General features: G+C 37.1%; 1 protein-coding gene across 2 annotated transcripts in view; it reads left to right on the forward strand.

The window, feature by feature from the left end:
* The window catches only part of LOC127456023 (rho guanine nucleotide exchange factor 17-like), a 124,283-nt gene that overhangs the window by 70,076 nt on the left and 35,736 nt on the right, over positions 1-18,471 (forward strand). For both annotated transcript variants that reach the window (XM_051724296.1, XM_051724297.1), the window contains exon 3: positions 14,993-15,070. In XM_051724296.1, coding sequence (XP_051580256.1) covers positions 14,993-15,070 — 78 coding nt within the window. The remainder of the gene's footprint in view (positions 1-14,992; positions 15,071-18,471) is intronic.

Raw genomic sequence — 18,471 nt, forward strand, 5'->3', positions numbered from 1 at the left:
GAAAGAACAATATAGAACGATTCAATGAACAAATGAAAGAAGCAAACATACAATAGATGGATAGATGTATATCATAACCAATTGGTTGTTGCCTGCAAATTGCTGTTTTTTTTTTTTTTTTGTTTTTTTCAAATGGCTTTACCTTCTTTTCAGTCACTTTTGAAAAATAGTGTTTTGTGTTATGTTGTCGGTAGGTTTATGTCTCTCTCTGTCACTCTCCTGCAGCAGGTTATTCTCTTCTCTACCTTAATATAAATAGAGTGACTAAATCAGTAGCCGTTAAAACATGAGATTAAGGCAGTGCTCTCGCCTTCAGTAAGAAACCACCACCTTCCACTCACATTTGTGTTTGTCCCTTCCCCACCACACACCAAACCCAATTTTCAAGCCAAATCTACGCCCTTGAGTGGAACACAAAAGGAGGTGTATGAAAGTGTATGATATGAAAGTGAATGGTGGCTGAGGCTGTTCATCCCTAACATCTTCCATTGCTGTACATCTTTATGTTGCATGGAAGAATGACAGTCATACAAGTTTGGAACAATATGAGAATGAATAACTGACAAAATTGTCAATTTGGGTGAACTTTCCATTTAAACCCTGTCCTGCTTATAACACTAGTTCCTCACAAACCCTTCTGCAACACTTCGATGACTGGACTGAGGCTAAGAGAAGGGTCTTTATTGGATTATGTCCAGACATAGAGAGGATTTAGTCTGTAGTGACCCTATAGGTGTCTGTAAGGGGGAGGTGTCTTAAGAATGTCCTACACCTCACATATGGCACATATTCAACAGGGGTCACTGGTTGACCCCTATGCATCTGTGTGATGACTGGTTAATACTCGTTTTGTTTTTGCAACTAATAAATACATTTCCATTGTATTCTCATTTATCTCATTGTGTAATGTTGTTTTTTACTATTTGTCTCCTATGCTTTTATTTGTGCTCTTTTTTGGCTTTGTTTTAGTCTGTGATACTCTTTCTCTCCGTTTATTGGTCTTGAATGCTCTCATTTATCCAAAAATATCCAACTGCCTGTGATCCTGTGACCAGTTTTTATAAAGGCTGGCCAGAGCTGGCTTTGACCATTTGGCACAGACTGGCACACATTTAACAATTTGTTTTTAACAATTTTAAGAGACGCAATGCAGTCCTCTCATATTCATAATAATAGGGCAATGATATATGCTCTCTGTAAGTTTTGTTATTGTGAATTATAACAAACAGGAACTTTATAGTAGCGGCCTTGCTAAAGTGTTGCTAATGTGTTCTGGGAGGTTGCTAGGTGGTTGCTTTTGGTAAAAGTCTCTATGATATTGTGGTTTCTAGAAATGGCTCTGGTCCCTCCTTCAATGCAAGTCTATGGGATTTTTCGCCCCTTTTTATTGTCCACCAGGTAAAAATTGCAAGTCTGATCACTTAAAAAAGTAATAGCACACCCACTTGATACTTGATAGTAATAGCGATTGTAATAGAGTGCAACTGTGTCCGTCCACTTTTTCAACTATCTTGGTTCTGGAAGTATTTTTCCCATTTATTTTTTCCAGTCAATGATTTCATATAGTTCTTCATAAAAGAGTTCTAAGCCATGAACCAAACAAACCAGCTTTAAGGGTGAATCACAACATTACAAAGTTAGATTTTAAGCAAAAAATAAAAAATAAAAAATCAGACAAAAAGACAAACTATAAGACTGTATATGACGGCTTTCATGAGGGAACAAACTACAATCTTATGAAGCGTTGCGAACAATGTAATCAGAGAAAAAAATATAAACCTTTTGATTTAAAGTTGTTTATTTTAAATATAAAATCGGTATATTAACAGAATATTGCTAAATATTCAGAAACGTACTCATTTCTAAGTAGCTTGAGAGTGTAGAAGACCGGCTCGATTGGATCATTTACAGTGCATGGTCATGGAAGTGGGCGTTTGCTGCATAGATCTTTTGCTGCAGTTTGATTGCAGAGATTTTCTGATTGGTGGATTTCCCCTCAAGATCATGGGTAGTGTAGTTCATAACAAGGAATTTCCACTATTAAACACGATTTAAAAAAACGTATGTTGAAACCACACGGTTTTAAATTAATTACATGGTATGCCAATTAATTAATTGAATTAATCGCAATTAATCGCATACATAAATATTTGCTGAGAAATCCCCTCAAATAACAATAATTCAATATATAATGATTAAATAATTATAAATAGATATATTTAAATAATTATAAATAAAAAAATATATATATATATATATATATATATATATATATATATATACTGTATATATAAATTTTAAATTCATCACATTATTTAGGCATACAAGTTAAGCATTAAAAAAATAATACAAAAAGTGACTTTAGAATGCAATACATATTTATTACCATATTATAGAACATAAACCTGTCATTGGCCTAAAATACACAGCAATCCACTTTGCAATTAAATTGGTCAGTCAGTCCGAGATTTATTATAAGGGCTTGTCTAAGAATGAGTCAGTGTACACCTGCATCAGACGGATGCTTTTGGAGCATCTCGGTTGGGTTGCATCATAAGCATACTATTTTTAGGTCACTGTGTCAAGTTAAACAAAGTTTGAAACTTGGAAAAACACATCTTAAAATCCCTGCCTTAGGATTTGTGCTCCATCAAGCTGTGTTTGTATGCAAGAACATGTTCTCCTCTTGTGTTGTCTGCTCTCGGTAAGTGTGGTTTGTTCTGTATGAGCTGCGTGTTGCCTGTACAGAGAGTTTCGCTTACTGCCGCTGGAGAAAACAGGTGGTATTCCAAGCTTGAATTGCTTATATGGAAGGAATATTCCTTATTACGGTCCAGGGACGTGATTAATTGCATACATTTTTTGAACGTGTTATTTTTTATATAATTAATCGCACTGAATTAACACGTTTAAACAACAGTCCTAGTTATTATTAATTATCAATTCCCCAATGGAAAAAATTAATGGGATTCTTACTTCCGGAACCAGACTGTTGCACTCTATAGCAAAATTCACCTAAGCAAATGCCTCTAATTGTCATTAAAATGCATGAAGAAAAGTGTTGCCAGACTTTGGTCTGTTTATATCTTGAATGGCTTTTTTTTTTTTTTTTTTTTTTTTATTTGGGCGTCTTGTTGAGATGAACAGTTCATCAGAAATATCCCTTAATTTCTTTTGAGCACAGTTAGAATGTCATGGGATTTTCCCTGTTTTTTTGGTGCCTTTAAAATAGCAATGTCCCCAGGCTATACAGACAGAATCTAAAATTAAATATAAGATTGATTCAATCTATTTCATTGATGTTTTTGTTCAAATCCTCGACTCTCTTTTCATTGAGGTCTAACCTCTTATTCTAGTACCGTGGTCCACAGCTACAAAACTCAGATTGATTCGCTTTGTTGGCTGGTTCAGTCTGCAGACAAAACGGTTAGTCACATTTTGATCAATATTGCAAATAGATCAGAATGCGCCAGCCAGACAAGCACATGTATGGCTCCATGTGCCCCAGAGCAGCTGTCACCATTGCATAATGTCACTGAAGAATCTCAGCAGGACAGTGGATCACCACAGAGTCAGAGTTCTGAAAGCCTGTCAAGGAAGATGTGTTGCTGAGGCAGAGATAGAGAACAAACAGCCCTGGGATGGAGGGAAGGGGTTGAGAGGAAATATGGCTTTATAAAAAATTATGAAAGGCACAGAACCGCAGCGTGGTGTCTCTTGTGATACAGTTAAGGACACTTGTCACAGAGAGTTAGGGAATGATGACACTGGAGAGCGTCTGTGGTGTGGAGGGGGGCTGAGAACTGATGTTTGGTGCTAGGCAACTAGCTTCTCACGTGTTCAAACTGCTCTCTTTTCTCTATATTCTGCTTTGGTCCTTTTGCTCCATCCAGATCGGGAACAATAATGTTCTCCGTTTAGTTCCAAATCACTAGCTTTTAGCTTTTATTCTAGTATATGCAAGTAGTCATTTAGCGGGTGCAATCTGATGTGTGGAACAGCCTGAGGTTGAAGGGATAGTTCACCAAAAAATTTAAATTCTTTCATCATTTACTCACTCTCATGTTATTCTAAACCCATGTGATTTTTTTCTTCCGTGGAACCAAAACTTTGAAGCACAAAATAAAAAAGCACCCAGAGACAGCATAAAAATGATCCATATGACTCCAGTGTGTAAATCTTTATCTTCAGAAGCAATATGATAGGTGTGGGTGAGAAACAGATCAACATTTAAGTCCTTTTTTACTATAAATTCTCCTCCCTGCCCAGTAGGTGGCGATATACACAAAAATGTGAATCGCAAAAAAAACAAAAGAAGATCTCTTGGGAGAGAAGAACACTTGGGAAGGCTGTCTGAAAGTGGAGATTTTTTAGTAATGTCGCCTTTGAAGACATTTTGGATTTTACCACTGAAGTCGTATGGATTACTTTTATGTTGCCTTTATATGCTTTTTTTGCTTCAAGGTTTTGGACCCTGTTGACTTGCATTGAATGGACCTACAGAGCTGAAATATTCTTCTAAAAATCTTTGTTTGTGTTCAGTAGAAGAAAGTCATACATATCTGGGATGGCACGAGTGTGAGTAAATGATGAGGGAATTTTCATTTTTGGGTGAGCTATTCCTTTAAGCAGTATGTTAGTGTCAGTCACCATTCACTTTAATTGCATATTTTTTTCCAAATAAGGAAATGAATGTATGGTGACTGAGACAGTATTTCTGCCTAACATTTCCTTTTGTGTTCCACGGAAGAAAGAAAAACATACGAGTTTGTAACAACATTGATAGTGATTGTTTATATGTGGGATGGGCGATACTATCGAGTCTAGTATAACTGGTAACCACACAGATACATTTATTTTTGCGATTTATGAGCATTAATGGGTAATTTTAGCCATTTAACATTATATTTAAAAGCCAAAATGTATTACATTAACAGGCCTAAACTCCCAAATTATCATTTTTAACTACAACAACAAACATCAATGTTTTAACAAATTCAAATATAAATAAACTAAGAAAAGTTAATATTTAGCCTTAAAATTTATTTAGAGTGAAATTAGCCCAGATGATGTTCTCTGTCTTTCTGTCATTACTTCCGACAAGTGCCACTCTCGAACGAGCACTGGCTGACTGAGCACTAAATGCGACTTCTTGTAGCAATTCTGCACGTTAAGATGAGCAGAAGTAATAGTTCCTTTCCTACACAACTAGATTCTAATGAAACACAGTAATTTTCATGGTAAAAAAAAAATAATACAATCATTAGTTTAGTAAAAAAAACAACAACAACAACAACAAAAAAAACACATTATTAATATTTTATGTGAGGATTGATCCACTCGATTACAACATCAGTATCAGAAGTATCGATACTTTAGGAGTGATATGCCCATCCCTAATTCCTTGTTGCGATCGAACCAGAACCATTCGATTAATAGCTCTGAGCTTTAACCAGTTCTCACCACCACTCATATCACCAACACCACCTGTTTGAACCACATCCAACAGTTATATTCCAGTGTGGAGGAGAATGCTTGAATGTTCTCCTCCTCACTTAATTTACAAGTGGTGGACAGTGCAGTATTTTCTCATTGTGACTAGCGAGCGGAGAGCGTTTCTGATCAGATCAAAGGGAGGTTGATTTGATTGGTTGTGGTACAATAGTTTGAGACCAGATTGCACCTGCTTTACACTGGGTGCTTTGGCTAGAGTGCATGAATTTTTATCTTGGCTGGCAGTAATACCACATTTGGCAAAATTCCACAGTGTACCTCAGGCGTCTAGCAGAGCATGCTTTAGCAAGAAATGAGATCTCATAACTCAAACACTCTTGCTTTACGCAGCCAATAAAACACAATTGAATGCTACAGCCCGAGCCTCAAACATGGCGCCTTGCATGACTTTTGGACTATGACCTCAGTTAAGGCAGGGTCAGACATGGTATTTAGAGAAAAGAATGTATTTGTATAAAAAGTTATGTAGTCAAATCAAGTTTGAATACGGCTTGAGTAATTTAATGTGAACAAAAATGAAGCATACAGTCTGTTCAATATATTTTGGGCATTGTTCAGTCAACAAAATATAAAAAATACATCTTTACAAAACATTTCAAGTGGACCAAAAATTTGTAAACGCATGTGTTGTGAAAATAGGACGTTTAGACACTACAAACTATTGATCAAAAATCCTTCACATTCGCGTAAATACATTGCGCGTATCCGATTGCGATTGCTCATCAAAAGCCGAATGTTCACCTAAAACCTATGCCACTGGCTGTGCCCTCAGGGGACTCGTAGTGGTTCAAAATCCCTCTCTGCACAGCTAATTATTAAACAAAAAATTATGAGATGTGATGGTGGAAAACATTTTGAATGACTTATCACACTGCGCAACATTTACACTTTCAGTGTATACATAAATACTTGTTGTTAAAGTTGCACCTGGTTAGAACACAATGTTAGGCTAATGTTGTTAGCATTTTAAGTAACAGTTCACCCAAAAATAACAGAATAAAGAATAACATCATTTACTCGCCCTAAATCTGTATGACTTGCTTACGCTGGAAAAGGAATACAAATGTATGAATATTTCAGTCCATCTTTTCAATATAATGGCAGTTGACAGGGACTCACTTTAAAGCTTGAAGGACCTTAAAGTAGTCCATGCGAATCGTGCGTCATATTAAGTGGTCAACCGATATATCGCAGGAGCCGATAAATCGGCTGGTGCCGATAATTAAAAAATTCCAAATCTTGGCTACATTATTGGCCTCAGCGATATATTGTTCCACCAGTAAATATGATGCACAAGTCACATGGACTTCCTTTATGATGCTCTTGGGTCCTTTTTTTAAGCTTTAAAGGGAAATAAATAGATCGCCTACATTTTCCAGTTTGGTCGATTGGTTTTGGAAGCCACAATAGCGCCAGGAATCACCTGCTTGCATGTGAAGGAATCATCTGGAGTGTAGTTACATCTCCATGGTTACTGGAATACTGTGTCCACTGTTGTTATTCCCTCTTCCTTTTATTAATATGGTTAAGCAATTTGTTTATGTATGAACTAAAATGGGATGACTACACAGAAACCAGAATAATCTGCTATTTACAATCTAAAAGCACGTAAAAACCTTAAATATTAAAGATTTATTTTCTATTTTTTCAAATTTGTAAGTGCACTAAGTAAATCTGTATGCATGTTGTCTTGGACTTACGCTGACACCTAGCAGTGTGGATGCAGCATCATTCAGACTCAATAGATTTCAGTTACTGATGCCTTTTTAGAAATTGACAGTCAGCCATGATTAGTTTAATCAGTGAGTGGAAGTGCCCAGTAACAGAGTGGTTACTAAGATTAAGCGAGTAGTATTTGGGTAATCATGTGATTCCAACATGGCAGCCCCCATGAGTGGACCCTCTCCATAGAATAAAACAGCTTTGTAAGGTTACTGATATGACTAAAGTCCTCACCTCATGTGAATAGACATGATTATATATATATATATATATATATATATATATATATATATATATATATATATATATATATATAATGTTTTAACATTACAATTCCTTTCTTAAGGAGTGCAACTTTTTTAAATGAGGAAAACACTGAGTGCACCTTAAAGTTTTTGTGAAATTTTTAAAGTAAATATAATTTACTGTCATATTACATTTTGTGAGATATACATCACCATTATATCGGCCTAATGGCCAACCTGCTCTCTAGATACTGGTATCAGCTATTAAAAACCCATATGGGTCAATCATTAGCCATGACTTCTGAATGCATACAATAGCATTGGTCATAGCCTGAAATGTAAGTCATTTTTTAGTGAAAATCTTGACGTTGAATAAATTATGACATAATTTGGCTAAACTGTTCCTTTAATATCACTTGCGTGATTTTTTTTCCTTGTGTTTGTTTGTGTTATGTTTATGTCGGGCTGGCAGAGTCATACTGGTTAAATAAGTGAATAGAAATTAAACAAATCCTCCAGTTGTTGTATTTCAACAGAAAATGTTTCTTTCTCCAGCCCTATAATTAAGTTTACGCTTCCTTTCAACTCTACCTAATGCAGTTGACAACTTAATCTTTTTGTTTTCAAATAACTTTTTTCTTTGCTCTAGAAATACGGTCATTGTTTTTATGTTTTCTCAATCCGTCCTGCAATTCCCTGTGTTTACACAGTCCAACATGCCCCACACATGAGCTGCCATCAACATTTGCTTATTAGAGGATGAAAAAAAGCCATTTATTTCCCCCGATGAGATTTAGGTTCTATCTCTCCTTCACTGGGTTGCACGGCTTGACCATGTCTTTCCAAGAAATGTATTTGGAGGTTCTGGCTCTATAATATGATTCCATTTTAATGATTGCACTCCATAATGCACCATGCTATTCGAGCAGAGCTACGGGCGCACAAGGCACCTCTTTACATTATGTAAGCCACATGGCAAGAATGTTCATGGCTGTTATTGATGTTTAAACAAATAAGATTTAAGCCATTCATGCAGTTATGAATCAGTGTTTTGAAGGAGACCTGATCCTCGTGTGTGTGTTGTGACAAAGTAATTACATTATGATTATTATAGGCGTAATTAAAATGGGGCCAAATGTTTGCAGCACATAATTGTCTTCACGTGTACTTGGGAACTCGTGCGAAGGCAAGATCATTTTGTTGTTGACGTGTGTAGTTCTACTGAGAAAATACTGAGAGATTTTTTTTTTTAACCCTTGTTTGCTTAAAGTATATAGAAGTACTGAAGAAAAGGGTTAGTATACAGTAGCTTTGAAAATTTCTCTAGTTTTTATTTCAGCTTGTATTTGAGTCGAGGAGACTGTCATGACAAATAGCAAATTGTTGTTTGATTTCATGTTTACTAATGTTTAATGACTAGTCCAATTTGTTATTTAATACACTTAAAATAAAATTTTCATCGTCATGAAAAGTGTCATCTAAAAGATTAGGTTGCTAATTAATTTTAGTTGTGTAATTTGTAATCTGTACCAGATTACATTACTGAAGTCATCTACCCAACATTGCTTATAACACAGTTATATAACTATTAACTAAAACTATTTAGTTTTTGCTCATATTGTAGTTCAGTCAGTTTAATAGTCGTTCTTTTGCTAATTCACTTTTTAATTTCTAACAAAACATATTTTCACTGCTTATTTTTGTCTTTGTAATGGATTTCGTTAAAAATAACCTTGCTGAGGGACATATTAATAGAGTAACCTTTCCAAATCCTCAGAGCACACCTGTTAGAGAATGTCAGATGCCTTGCAGGCAAAGTCTGTCCAATCAGAGCATTTCAGTAATACACAAAGCTCTTTTGTGATGTCTGTCATAGCCACCACCCACACATACATCTCTCAACATGCCATGTTGTTGAAGCCATGTACACATTTCTGACCCCCTGTTGAGACCCCAGAGACAGTTGTGGTCTAAATGCAGTTTAAATGCTTTTTTAGCATTTTCTTTTAGCTTGCAGTTAGCATGCTAACCGATTAGCCTGCCACACATATAGCTAACCTTTGTCGAATTGCTCTCAGTATTAGATATCGTAATTCCCTATTTTATATGAAATCCTTAGAAATATAATTTGCATTTTCAGTTATATTACGGTAAGCAAGCTTACCAATTAGCCTGCTAAGCTGGTTACAGCATATGGTATAGCACAGCGTTTCCCAACCGGGATGCCATCTGGCGAGATCAGGGGTGCCATGTACAAAATCCTTCAAACATTTAAAAAATCCAAAAATGCACAAAAACATTTAAAAAACTATGGAGTTATATATGTGGCAAAATTCTGTGCACGCAAAAAATTTTTGTGAGTGTGCAAAATAATATTTTGAGCGCACAAAAATGTTCTGCGCACACAAGATGACATTATGAGCGCACAAAAAGTTATTTTGTACATGTTTGAACTCAGTTTTGTAAAGCAATGTATCTTCTTGCAAAGATTAATCATTTTTTTGCGTGTGCAAGATCTCACTCATTCTCTCTCCTCGTATGCCCTCTGCGTGCACTGGGAACTTTAGACTGCTCGTTTGCTTTTCTAACCGTATTCTGACAAGTCCCGCCTCCTATGTCAGGATTGGCTATTAGAAGCTGCTTACAAGCGCTCTGCGATTGGACAGTTGAGGAAGCTACAGCAACCATGAACATCTCAGTGTAATAGTAGCAGAAGAGTCAACAGGCACAATGCTCCAAGTTCAGTACACACTTTATATACTGTATGCAGTTATCATTACAAAAGATATTTACCCCATGGATTATAGACATACAGGAATACTGTAAGGCTTATCTTACTGTAATGTAAGTTTTTCAAAATATAGAAGCCTGAGATCGTGCAACGCTAAGGATTTCTTTCTATTTTTATTTATTTTTTTACTTTTTACAGTCTCAAACAATTGAGGTTCAATATACTGTACATTTCATTTACCCCAAACTATGACTGGAGACATAATTAGCCTCTTTTCCTTTTCTTCCATTTCTTCTCATTAATCAATTTTGCCAGAAGGATGGTGGTATAATGCATAAACATCATAAAAACAACATACTGAACATTTCAAGATACCCCACATCTTTGAAATGCAAACATAAACAGCTTTTCTAATTTATTATCAAGAATAGAATGTTAATTTAGGCAATATTTATAATATTCATAATATTTATAATATACAAGTCTGTGGAAAAAAATAGGACAGGACACACTAAAGAAGTTGGACAAAATAGCATGTTTATTAAAGAAAATAATATGTCATATAATAATAACAAAAAGAAGAAGTTTCAGTGGTTGCTTTTCAATGGTAGACTGTAATCTGGTCACATTTATTTTAATAAACTGATCTCTCAGAATATCCTGTGGGATAGATAGAAGTCAAATTAGGTTCCCCCAAAACTACACTATTACGTTAGGCTTAAAGAGTTTTACACATGGGAGAGATTAAATGTGTATCATTTCAGATGAAAATGGTAGCTAACATGGCCAAGCTTGTAGCTACATAAGTGTAACTTGGTAACCTAGATAACCAAATACTAATCAAGAGAACCATATTAAGAGAGCTAGCCAGATAATTAGCTAGCTAGTACGCCTATTGGCAGTGTACAGACTAAAAAATATATTTCATAAAAGTTAAATAAAAAAACTTTCATGTGGTCATAGTGTGTTACGCATTTCCTTTCTTGAAAACAAACTATCCCCTTCTCCTCTTCCTTTTGTTTTTATTAGCAGAATGAGCTGTGGTCTAGCCAGCCAATCAAAATTTAGCACCTTATCGCTGATTGGCCGAAATTCTGGCACATTATTGATGAGCAAACAAGCAGTCAAGGCTATCAGTGTACACAGAGTGGATAGGAGGAAAGAGTGAGATCTTACACATGCAAAAAAACAGTGGAGTTACATAAATTTCAGAATTCTGTGCAAATTCACATTCAAATAAACTTTTTTCAACTGCAAAATTGATTTTTGTTTGCTCAAAGTGAATTAATCTTTGCAAGAAGAAATTGCTTTACAAAACTGAGTTAACGTGCATGCAAAATACCTTTTTGTGCGCTCAAAGTATAATTTTGCACACACAGAACATTGTTGTGTTCTCAAAATATCATATTGCAGAATTGTGGCACTCAAATAACTCCATAAAAAAAATGGAATGCCATACATTTCTCAGTACTAACATGTAATAATAATAATATTACTGCCGCTGCGTCTCGCTCGCACGTGCAGCATTCTGCAGCTTATTGGGCTCAATTGACGTGAAGCTCATTGATATACTGTGTCTCTGCAAGCGGGCGGCGAGATAAACAGTCGCTCTTTATAATCAACGGAGCTGTCTACAATGCAAGCGTGAGACATCGAAGCGTTCTTTTTGCCTCATCACATCGTCGTGCTCACTCATACTACAACTGCTTTGATAACAAAGGCAGAAATAGCACATGATACGTCTCTTATCTCCATCTAACCTGTGCAGGTATTTTCTCTGCCTTGTGAATTAGTCATTTTAATAACTAGGCCTGTTTAAGGATTTACATAAAATAAAATCTATATTATTAATAATATACTGTACATGCATGATATGCAAAATATCATCGTATTATTTATCTTTCTTATACATAGTATTATCTATTTTCAATAACTGATTTAGTAGCAAGATGTCACGTGGCATCATCATCCCCTGTCTGTCTCGTGTTTCATGTACGTTCTTTGTGTGACATATGCGGGAGTTACCGCCACATGCTCTCCGGTGAGGTCACGGTCCTGTCACCTTGTCAGGTTTGGTTTCTGTCTGACGGAACAGTGGCATCATCATCCCCTGTCTGTCTTGTGTTTTGTGTCTGGGGCATGGTGTCTGGATCCTCACTTTCTGTCTTGTTCGGTTTTGGTCTGTGTCAGGATCCGGACACTTATGCTCTATAATCTGTTTGTTTTGTTCCATGCATGTTGCCGTTTTCGTCCTCATGTGTTTCAGGTGCCGCTGGCACGCGGAATCAGCGTTTCCATGGGAACCCTGATTGTTTCCATGGGAACGCTGATCATGCCAACTTTCAGCTGCGAGCGACACCTGCCCCTTGTTTGTTCATGTCTATATTAATCCCCTCGTGTGTCATTTCCTTTGCTGGATTGCCTGATTTAATGTTAAATGTAGTTCAGTGTTGACTGAATGTCTCGTTAGATTGTTGATTGGTGTGAAGTAACTAACCTCACTCTCTCTGCTTAGTTGGTCCTGTCTCGTGTATCTGTTGGTTGCCCGCATGTCGGGTGTGTGGTTGCCTTCCAGTTCGCTGCGTGTCAGCTGGGTTTCTACAGAGGATACCTCGTCTTTGCCCGCGTGTCGGGAGCTAGATCGCCCTACCCAGCTGGGTGTCATTCTACATCTCACTAAGCTTCAACGGAGGATTCCACAAATATATTCCTCGACATCCACAGTGACTGCTCACATTTATTGTAAATAAATCCTTTGAACTGTTCCTCTGCATTTGGGTCTGTTCGTCTCGCTATCGCTCGTTACACAAGGTCCCCTCTTTCAGGATTTCATCTGTTAATTTTCTGTGCATTTTGTCAACTTTAAACTGGAGAGCATTGACTTATTAAAGAGATAACACCACTCTTAAAGGAATAGTTGACCCCAAAATGAAAACTCTGTCATCACTTAATCACCTTCATGTTTTCCTAAACAAATATGGCTTTCTTTCATCCGTGGAACTAAAAAGGAGATGTTAGTTAGGCAACTAATTTTGCATGGAAAAAAAGTTGAATGAAAGTGAATGGTGACTAGGACTAACATTCTGCCCAACATCTACTTTTAAGTTCCACAGAAGAGAGAAATGCATGTGAGCTTGGAACAACATATGGTTGAGTAATCATGACAGAATTTTCATTTTTGGGTGAACTATCCTTTTAACTACCTGTAAAATTATTTGTCAAAGGTATTTGCCAACAACAATATAAATGCAAGTCAGCACATGATTGCATGTCTTACTGGGAAAAAAATGACAGAAGAGAAGGATCATAATGTAGGTTGTATACAAAATAATTATTCCATCTGAATAAAACTAAAGGTAAGAATTGAGGTAATTAGTAGTCCCCTTGGAGCTTTAGATGAGATTGTTGTTTTAGTATTACGAGTTTTGTTGAGGTAATGTGTTGAATTGTGTCCTGTAAGCATCTTGCATTCCTTGCACAATGTTCTTGTTTTCAAACAAAGCAAAATGAATGATTTCTCACCGCATATGATGGTGATGACTTGGTGCTGGATGATACCAGCATTTATCAAAAATAAACTATTACGAACCCTCTTTTGATTTTCATTTGCTCCAAGGAAATAGATTTGTACTGTATGTGAATTGTGGCCTTTTGAAGGAACATTCCCTCTCCGTCTGCATGTAATACGTGACTTTGGGTGGCATGACCAGCTCTGTGTACACTGGACGTGGCTTCCTGTACAGGCAATTACATTCATGTCATAGTCCGTGTTTCAGCTGGGCATATTTCTGAAATAAGCTGTTCTAACAGAGGACAGTGGATGCTGTTTACATGTGTAACCATGGAAGTACATCCTGTCTATTTTCTGTTTCTTTCAATCTCTCTCTCTCTCTCTCTCTCTCTCTCTCTCTCTCTCTCTCTCTCTCTCTCACTTTCTCTTTCACTCTTCTTTGCAGTATTTGCTGTGTTTTGGCTGCTGTACTGTTAGTCAGTGTTTAAGTGAAGGCTATCTTCTTCTCATAGAAGGAAACAGTGGCCAAGACAAGTAAACAGGAAATACTTATTTTGATTAGTGCTTCATTATAAAGTGCGTGTGTGTGTGTGAGAGAGAGAGAGATGGTGCATTCCCTTAAAAAGGTAATACGATAGTTAGTAGTGCAGTTTTATCTACTACTGTAAAATCATAATACATAACTAGATTTTTGCATTTTATGAAGAAAATGTAAGAGGTACTTGGCCATGCAGCAGTTGCCAGCACAATGCAAGGGTGTTGTGGATTGTTGCCAGAGTGTTGCTGTACGGTTGCTAAGGTGTTCTAGGCGGTTGCAAAGTCATTGCTACTGTAGGTTGTTTTTAGATGGTTGCTTCAAAAGTGCATTTCCCCAAGTTTCCATGATATTCTGGTTCCTAGATATGGCTCAGGTTTTAAGCCTTTGGTTAATATGGCTCGTTTTATCATGCGCCATGGGAAAATTGTTTTACTGTTTTAAAAGTTTTAGTGCTTAGAAAAGTGTTAGCTCACCTGTCCTCAAAAAGCCACACAATTAGAGGTATCATTCATGTCTGTAGCACAAATTTAGCAAGCACCGGCAATTCAAATGGTTACCATGGTAAATGTTTGTAAGGTTTTGAAGAAATTTAGTGCATGTAAGGTATTTAGGATTGGAGGCTACCATTTATTTAAAATTTTTTTTAAAGGATGTTTGTCTATTTTTTGGCAAATTTGTACTGTGTGTGCTTGTGTGACTTGCAGTAAGTTTTATTGTGTTTCTCTCTGCAGGATATGAGAAAACATGTCATAATGACACTACTGGACACAGAACAGTCTTATGTTGAATCTCTACGCACACTCATTCAGGTACGACAGCCACACACACACACACTTGTTTTTTTATTTTGGTGGGGACTTTCTATCGACTGTTGTTTTATATTGAGCTAATGATATTTTCTTACCCTACTCCTAAACCTAACCCTCAGACAAACCTTTCTGCATTTTTACACTTTAATTATGACATTATTTAGTGTGTTTATTAAGCCGTTTTCATCGTAGCTGTAGCAGGTTTCAGGTTTTACTATCCTTGTGAGGACATTTGTTCCCCACAATCGTGGTAAAAACTGACCCACACACATTTACATAGCTATCTAAGTGAAGACATACCATATAGAGTTGTATTTTAATATAAAACTAATTATAATGAATACAGACCAACCATACCCTAACCCTTCCCCAAAAAAGTTTTTAATAGGGGGCCTGGGTAGCTCAGCGAGTAAAGACGTTGACTACCACCCTTGGAGTCGTGAGTTCGAATCCAGGGGGCGTGCTGAGTGACTCCAGTCTGGTCTCCTAAGCAACCAAATTGGCCTAGTTGCTAGGGAGGGTAGAGTCACATGGGTTAACCTCCTTGTGGTCGCTATAATGTGGTTCGCTCTCGGTGGGGCGTGTGGTGAGTTTTGCGTGGATGCCGCGGAGAATAGCTTGAAGCCTCCACACGCACTACGTCTCCGCAGTAACGCGCTCAACAAGCCATGTGATAAGATGTGCGGATTGACTGTCTTAGAGGTGGAGGCAACTGAGATTTGTCCTCCGCCACCCGGATTGAGACGAGTCACTACGCCACCACGAGGACTTAGAGCGCATTGGGAATTGTGCATTCCAAACTGGGGAAAAAAGGAGAGAAATAAAAAAAAATAAAAAAAATCGAGTTTACAGTGAGGTACTTTCAATGGAAGTGAATATGAACAGTCTTGGAGGGGTTTAAGGCAGAAAAGTGAAGCTTATAATTTTATAAAAGCACTTACATTCATTCTTCTGTTAAAACTTGTACTGTTTGAGCTGTAAAGTTTTTTTAAATTGTTGTTTACTGGGATTACAGGGTTTAAGGCGTTATGTTGTAAGTGCCTATATAATTACAATTTTTGCTTCTGTTCTTTCTTTTTAAGAAAAGGAGGAACAGGTCGAAATTGATAATCAACCTTATTCCACACATGCTGTCGATTGAGCTTAACTTGTATTGAACCCGGAATGTTCCTTAAAAAAAAAATCATTTATCATTTATCATTTTTATCTTTGAGAGAGAGAGGTTTTGTCAGATTTAGTGATCTTTTCGGGACAATTGTGTCACTAAAGTATAGATAAGTTAACCCACACATGAACAAATTTACACATTTGTAATATTTCCACTTCAGAAATGAATCATAATTACCAAACCATGTACATTGCATAACAGGTTTATCATTTAAATAAGTAAAACAAAACCTCTTTATCATTAGTAAGCATTATGAAACCAACCACAAAATATGTACTCTAGATACACACAAATCATTTAGATTAGCTTGGATTTTCCCAATCTGTTTGTTTTATGTCTGTTGAGAACAATGGAACATCATGTTACTCTCAAACCTAGAGTGGAAACCGCATGCTGTAGAGTTTAATAAGCAAAAGAGAAAGATTTTTGATACTGTCCCATCCCTGCTGACTCACTGCAACATATTCCAGCTGGTATATTGGCTGCTGGAGGGTTGCCATGGTGACAAGGTGAACAAGTCACGGACTAAAACATTATGCGATCTCGAGCCAGTCTGTCCGCTTCCAAAATTACCCAAATTACAGAGCAATCCTCACTGCCATTTAAACCCCATTCTGTTATATTTGGGGCTAAATGATTTCGTTACAGTCAACATCATTACCCATAAATGCCATGAAGTGGGCAAACCTTGATTGGCTGAGAAAACAAAATGCAAGCCCAGGTAAAAAGGTTCAAGGTGTACATGGTGAAATCAAGAAAAGGGTGTGGAGAGGTACATGATGGATGGATGAAAGATGGAGAGCTTTTTCGGTGCAGTGGCGTGTCTTTGGGCATGTTCAGGGTGGTTCTTATGCTGGAGGAACGTTGACCAGATGTGCGCTAGTCAAAACATAGAATTTGAACCAGCCTCTGACCTTAAACAAACAACCAACAGTGTGTGTGTGTGTGTGTGTGTGTGTGTGTGTGTGTGTGTGTGTGTGTGTGTGATATCTCTCCCTGAAACACTGAAACTAGAGGCAATTGAGTAGTTAAATCTTTACTGTTGAAAAAATAATCTGTATTCCTTCTGAATCACAAACACGTACTAATGGTATTACAATGATTTCTACCATGATGTGACAGTGCTTTTTGAACATGCATCTTGGTAATACTATGGTATTCTAAGAAGTATCTTGGAGTACCATTTAAATACCATGGTATATGAATGTTAATTCAGTACCATAGTATATATCAAAGTAAAAAAGCAAAAACAGAGGGATTGAATGTTTTTCTGTGTTTAATTTGGCATAGTTCAAGTCTCAAGGGGAGAGTAAGGCATTTCCTTTAATTAAAACCTGTCCAAGAGCAGCACACACACAGACACACACATAGTCTGTGATGTATGAATGCATATTTGATTTGCATATTCAGTTTTCTCAGTCTAAGCATGCCAAACACACACACAAGCAGGGCCGTAGCTAGTGGGGTGAAAGGTAGTAACTTCTAGGGGCCCAAAGGTCCAGGGGGCCCCACAACAAATTCTAAACTGCAGTTTTTAATAGGAAAGGGGCCCAGAGCTATGTACAGTCAGGGGGCCTAGATCTCCTTGCTACGGCCCTGCACACAAGTAAAAGTTTCTGATAGATTTATGCATCCAGCAATGGCTGTTCCAAACAGTAGGCAGAAAATTTATGGTGTTTTTATAAGGTACCTAATTTGGCCACATTATAATGCCAGAAACATACTTTAACCAAGTACACATACACAGATGCGAGCACTTGGCCAAAGCATTGCCAACAGGTGGTCCAGTTGAGCATACATAACATGCGTACTTGCGTGACTGTGGCGTTAACAAACCTTAGTACTCAAGGGGGCGATAGTTACCTTCAAAAGTATGTGGCATTAAACTTGATTTGTTTTTATTCAGTTAATTTGTCAATAAATATTACTTAATGTTACCTTACTTGCTCAGCAATATTCTCTTAAAACTGTTGCACCGCCATGACATTGGTTCACTTGAAATTGAAAACTCACCGTAGAAGTGGACATTTCACACTAATGTCGGTTATAGCGTCCCCTTCTGGCGAACTTGTCCTTTAAGGGGCAGTTCAGACCGAATGGGTTCTTGCGCTTAAAAAAAGCAAGGTGCAGCGGGTCTAAAAATCGAAGTTCTTTTAAACTTGACACAGCATTTAAAAAAGTGGCACTCTTGGATGAGAGTAAGATGGCGCGCAATGGTCAAAAGCATCCGTCT

This window comes from Myxocyprinus asiaticus, chromosome 18, assembly GCF_019703515.2.
Source record: "Myxocyprinus asiaticus isolate MX2 ecotype Aquarium Trade chromosome 18, UBuf_Myxa_2, whole genome shotgun sequence".
Lineage (NCBI taxonomy): Eukaryota > Metazoa > Chordata > Actinopteri > Cypriniformes > Catostomidae > Myxocyprinus > Myxocyprinus asiaticus.